Raw genomic sequence first — 5908 nt, 5'->3', positions numbered from 1 at the left:
TCAGAGAATATTAAGAGAATATAGGTCCTCACTTCATTCACCCCCGACCCTCAAAAGAAAATCCAAAATCATAAGTGTAATGAGATAAGGAGAGCACTTAATATGGGGCTTTTTAAAAATAATGGTTGGTGAAGAATGTGGGGATTTAGAGGAAACTAAGGAATAAGTGATCCATCTAATTTAGAGTATTCTTCTATCTGATAATAGAATTTTATCATTATCTAACTTCCTTCTTGAATCAAAACAAAAGCTAATACATTTCAACCTAGCCAAGGCAATTTAGGAGAACACAAATCAAGATCAATGAAGTCGAGCAATTCTCTTATGATAAATGTGGCCCAATCTTTTATGCCATAAAGATAATGCATTATCATTACCTAACTTGTGTTTCATATTAGAGTAACTGGTTTGCAAGGACTGATCTAATGAAAATGTGATATCGTCAACCGAATACAATTCATCATAAGACACCATACATCCCGTACCTCTTAGTACTTATTTTTGAAACATCAAAAGATAGAACAAAAAATGTTGATTCAAATGCAAATGATAACCAATGTTTAACTTTAACTAGAAGACACCACCATCACTGACTTTCATTGCTTTGCCATTGCCTTGCTAGATGCATCATCCATCTTCATTTGACGTGCGATGGTTAAGGCAACCTTGCATTGGTACACTTATGTGAGTAGTAGCACCGAGATCTTCTCACCATGCGTGTCTTGGTATGAAACAAGGTTGACTTACGAATAAATGCAAGGTACCAAGAACACACTTGATAAATCTTAAAAACACATTATCTTTCAATCAGCCCACATGAGTAGGAACCAAGTTCAAGGATGATTTTGATAGTGATCCACGCATCTATTTATAGATCAGAGGCTATGGATGGAAAGAGGAGGAGAAAAAGAAACCCTAAACATTTCAGCTCAATCGCGCCTATGGATTGTCAAATATCACATTTTGGATTTGAAACAATCCTATATGTTGATTTTTTCTCTCTCCTCATCATCGACGCTGACACTTCCTCTTTCTTCATTTCAGTTGAGCTGTAAAATTGTCCATATTCCATGTCGCCAAATCTTCCATGCTCGCACCCTTCAAAGCAGCCACTTGTACATGCAGGGGAAATGATGTAACACGAAGGATGTTGGGATCGAACGGCTCGTGTTACACCATAGGGAGGGTGAGGGTAGTCATGTCATGTAGTGGGGACGACTTACGTGGATTTAATGCAAGTGATGATGTGATGATGAAATCAATGAGAAGTAAGTCACCCGACGTCGATGGACACCGACGAACTCTAAGTCATGGTAAGTAAGACCTAGGAATGCCACTAGGCTCCCGATGTTCCGGACGTCGGGTTGAAGGCCAACGGTGTGAGCTTGGCTACTGCGCCTAATGCCCACGCCCTCAATGGTCCAAACCAAGAACGTACTGATTAAAATCCTAATCCCTGTAACGTGAATCCTATCTATTACTATCTAACCCCAACGGTGGAGAAAACGTTCGGAGCTACTGAAAGAAATAATATCTCCATGAGGGAGTTATGAGCGTACTAGTAGCAGCAAGTGGGGTGATGTCTGATTCAATAGTAGTGGACGGTTAGCCACACGTAGGCGAGATGACAACACAAATAGACGCAACGGTGTGAGTAGGCCTGCCAGCGCGAGTAAACGCGGTAGTGGGCATGACAACGGACACAAAAATGGGTGCGGCTAGGGTGCAATGGTAGCAGGTCGCGATGGCACGATGGTGACAAGGTGAGACGATGTGGCGCGGTGGCAAGGCACAGCGGCAGCTGCGGGGAAACAAGCACAACTTTAGCAAGGGCAACGCCGACGACGAGTTCGGTGGCTGTTAGGGCTGCGACGGCCGATAGGGCTGCTGCGGATGTGATTGGTTGCGGCGGCCGCTAGGGCTACGGCCGCGATGGGCTGCAGCGGGCGTGGGCAGATGTGCGCCCGCGGGGTGCTGCGACGCACATGGGGGGCTCCGGCGGCCGCGGGTGTTGTGGTGGCGGCGGGCTGCTGCGGGGCAATCGCGGGCACTGCTTGGCGACGACGATGACGGCACAGAATGGCCAAGGTCAGCATAGAGAGGCTGTATGGCTCATGGGTGGCGCCGATGGTTTTCGGCGAAACTAGAGTTTCTGTCACTCAAATTTTTGGTGGCATTTTTGTAACATTGACAAAAAACTAAAAAACACCAAAAACACAAAAAAAAATCCTTCAAAATCACGTTTTCTTAAACGTTTCTTCATCTCCTCCTCTTACTATGGGTGGCCTCACATCTTATAGGGGTAATTATGTGCCTTCCCCCTTAGAAATAAAGAGGAGAAGGCCCAATTAAAAGTAATTATGGCCCCCTAATCTCTACTACTATAATAGGAATTAATGTACCCTTGAAGACGCTGATTGGTTGAGCACTCTCTCTTCTATCTCTCTTGCAGGAGCACCAGGGACGCCTTGAAGAAGAAGAAATGACGGCGCTCGACATCGACCTGAACATGCCCCCCCTCGCAAAAGGATCCGCTCCATCACCTCCCTGATCTTGCGTCGCCTCCAGCCCCGGGAAGAAGCCGAAGAGGTTCGAGATCAAGAAATGGAACGCCATCGCTCTCTGGGCGTGGGGTGTGTATTTTCCCGCCCTAGGATCTTCCTCTCTTTAGATTTCCTCTCTTTATTGTGTTTTTTGGCTGAATGCTTCGATTTAGGGTTTCATTTGTGATGGAATTGCGCGATTTGCAGGAATCATATCATGGACCTCAGTGAGATTTAATTTTCCACGGAACATTTTTTCTGATTTAGCAAATTTCTTTGTTTTGCGGTTTTGCCGACTTAGGTAGCGAGTGTCAGGCTAATCAGTCGAGCAATACCAACGATGAATGCACCATTGTCTGGGGTATAAAATTTCTGTGTTAACCTAAATTTCATATGATTTCTAACTTCCTACTAAATTATTTGTTGGTTTCTTGATAGGCATGTGTAACCATGCTTTCCATTTCCCTTCTTTGTTCTTGATTCGATTCACCCACCTCTCCGATCACAATTTCCCCTACTGGCTTCTCTTTTAATCCAAATTTCCAGGCGAAATCTTTCTTAGGTTGCCCCAATCGGCTACCAAAATTGGATATTTTCTCAGTTCAAGCGTGGCGGATGAGCTCAATTCGGTTCGCCCACCTCTCCAATCGTAATTTCCCCTTTTGGGTTATCTTTCAATCCAAATTTTTAGGCGAAATCTTTCTTGGGTTACCCCAATTGGCTGCCAAAATCGGATGTTTTCTCAGTTCAAGCGCGGCAGATGAGCTCGATTTAGTTCGCCCACTTCTCCAATCGCGGTTTCTCCTTTTGGGTTTTCTCTTAGTCCTAATTTCCTGGTGAAATCTTCCTTGGGTTGCCCCAATCGGCTAAAAAAATCAGTTATTTGCTTAGTTCTAGTGCGGAGGATGAGCTCGATTCGACTCACCCACTTCTCCAATCTGGTTTTCTCCATCTGGGTTTTCTTTTAATCCCAATTTCCTGGTGAAATCTTTCTTGGGTTGCCCCAATCGGCTGCAAAAATCGGTTATTTGGTCAGTTCTGACATGGAGGATGAGCTCGATTTGACTCACCCACTTCTCCAATTGTGGTTTCTTCCTCTGAGTTTTCCCTTAGTCCCAATTTCCTGGTGAAATCTTTCTTGGGTTGCTTCAATCGGCTGGAAAAAATTGGAGATTTTCTCAATTCTTGCGCGGAGGATGAGTTGTTGTAGGAATTAGGGTTTCAGGAGAGAGATGATGAAGAGGGCAAGAGAGGAGGAGAAGTTCAGTGGTCCGTTGTTTCCCAGGCTTCATGTTAACGATGCTAACAAAGGGAGCCAAGAGCACTGCCCAGGAACAAGATGGCTTTATATGAAGATTTCAGCATCCCTTCCCAGCGATTCAAGGCTGGATCTTCCTCTACTATGTTGTTTGTTTCTCATCATGGTAGTAGCTTGGTCTCTTCAATCTCCTCTAGCCAGGTCAGTTGATTGAAGATCTACGATTATGAAGTTTTTAATCTCCAGATTGAAACTGATGTCGATGAATTATAATTGCTTTTATTCTTTATTTCAAAAGAAATATTTGTTTTTATTCTCCTCAGATGTTGAAATCATTTCAACTGATTCGCGTTCATGAACTTTTGGGGAATAATCTTTATGTACTTCTGATTAAACTGTAATTTAAGAATTATGCATGTTTTCATTCTCTGCTTATAGTCAATGGTCGAAAGAGAAACACTACTAACATTTCAATCGATGAACTTTAGGGGCAAACATTTACAAATTCTTTATATCTCTGTTTTGTCTTACTTTGAATGAAGTCTCGATTTTAAACTAGAATTTTTATTTTTATCTCCTGAATTATTTTCTATGATAACCCCTCAGAAGAAACACATAACTACCGCATAAGGCATGATTAAAATGTCCTTTTAGTGATCTAGAACATGTTTAAAATGGGGTAATTATGATTTTACCATCATCATCTGAAAAATTCCTTTGATTCAGGGTTATGGTCAAGAGAAGAGTGGTTCTTCTTCCTTCTACATGCTTTCCCAGATTCCCTCCTCGCTATCCTATGATAGACAGGGAGTAGGACTTAAGAAGAAGCCATTCAAGCCAGTGTCACAGGGGGCGGTGACTGTGGAGTGCAGCTCTCCACTACCACGTGTCACATCCACAGAGAAGCAGCCTCCCAACGAGAAGTCAGAAGAGGAACAGTTCCACGTACCCGTCTATTTGCAGCAAAAATCTGAGCTGGCATCTGACCCAGATCGCCACATGGCAGAAGGGCCTCAGAGTTCTTGCATCTCCATGAACAAAAACCAGAATGGAGAGGGAATTTCAGATCATGATGCTGGAAATTTGAGTGAAGGAGATCGCGATCTGGGAAGATCTTCTGATGATAGCGAGCCGTGCGATGAAGATAAATGTGGATCGTCAGGGTCGACGAGGAAGACCAGCTTGACAACGGCTGATGATCAATTTGAGAATAGGATGATGAATTATACAAAATTTAGACAAACGTGAATTTTCGACTGCTGATCAGCTCGCCAAGGAGATCGTGGGGGTATTTTTATCATTGTTTTCAATTTCTATCTGATTTTCAAGTGCGTAAGTCCATATAATCGATGATCATCAATCACATATCACATTTGGATGGCTGGTCTTCCAGATTGAACATCAGAAAGATCATGATTGATGGCTCTCAACACACGTGGAACACGCCTGACAGTATGATAACATATGGTGACACAAATCAAGAAATGACGACAATTTTAAGCAATGAGTTGTTCAAAATCTATTTTATGCAATGATTTATTACTGTTTTTTCCTCTTGTTGATTTTTGAAGTTATTCAAAATCTGGCGATGATTTATTATTAACATTTCTGATTGTTAATATTTTTTAGCATAAGTATCCTTTGAAAGAATTTGAGATACTGATTTTCTTCTCTCCCAGGATGAGGACGGCCATGCTTTCTCTCTCTTCTCTCTCTACCCCAAGTGAGCATTGCAAGCGGGCCCCCCTAGTAGGAGATATACCAACTACCATACCCATATTTGGGTTCACACACAAAAATGTGTAGGTTCGTACAGCGGCCCCAAACAGGTGCGAAGGAATAAAAAAACAAACACATACATGGCCGACATATAAGGCCTACTAAACAAGGAAATATATAAGGAAAGATAACGTCAAACCTTGGTGGCCCATTGACTCGGCCGGTTACTCCGAAGGCAGGGTCTCGCGCAAGCCCTTGCATGACAAACTAGTGCGACCGGGTCTTCAAAGCGGGATGGTCCCCCATCAGAAAAATGACAAAATACACTTTTTATAGTTATTTGATTATTCCATGATGTGGTGGCGCATCACCGCATGCCATGTCATGG

General features: G+C 43.0%; 1 protein-coding gene across 11 annotated transcripts; it reads left to right on the top strand.

Moving 5' to 3' along the window:
• The first annotated feature begins 2405 nt into the window (after positions 1-2405).
• On the top strand, positions 2406-5406 carry LOC144700929 (uncharacterized). 11 transcript variants are annotated; one of them, XM_078572521.1, is made up of 4 exons: positions 2407-2633; positions 2845-2904; positions 3761-4002; positions 4528-5406. In XM_078572521.1, exons 3-4 carry the CDS (start codon positions 3883-3885, stop codon positions 5047-5049), a joined length of 642 nt encoding a protein of 213 aa, XP_078428647.1. In that variant the 5' UTR covers positions 2407-2633; positions 2845-2904; positions 3761-3882; the 3' UTR covers positions 5050-5406. The 11 variants fall into 11 exon arrangements, with proteins under 11 accessions (XP_078428651.1, XP_078428647.1, XP_078428644.1 ...); XM_078572518.1 differs by having other exon boundaries at positions 2982-4002; XM_078572523.1 differs by lacking the exon at positions 2845-2904 and adding an exon at positions 2751-2770.
• Positions 5407-5908: the final 502 nt, after the last annotated feature.

This window comes from Wolffia australiana, chromosome 3, assembly GCF_029677425.1.
Source record: "Wolffia australiana isolate 7733 chromosome 3, ASM2967742v1".
Lineage (NCBI taxonomy): Eukaryota > Viridiplantae > Streptophyta > Magnoliopsida > Alismatales > Araceae > Wolffia > Wolffia australiana.
The sequence above is the reverse complement of the archived record's forward strand: the minus strand, read 5'-3'. Positions and strand labels throughout refer to the sequence as shown.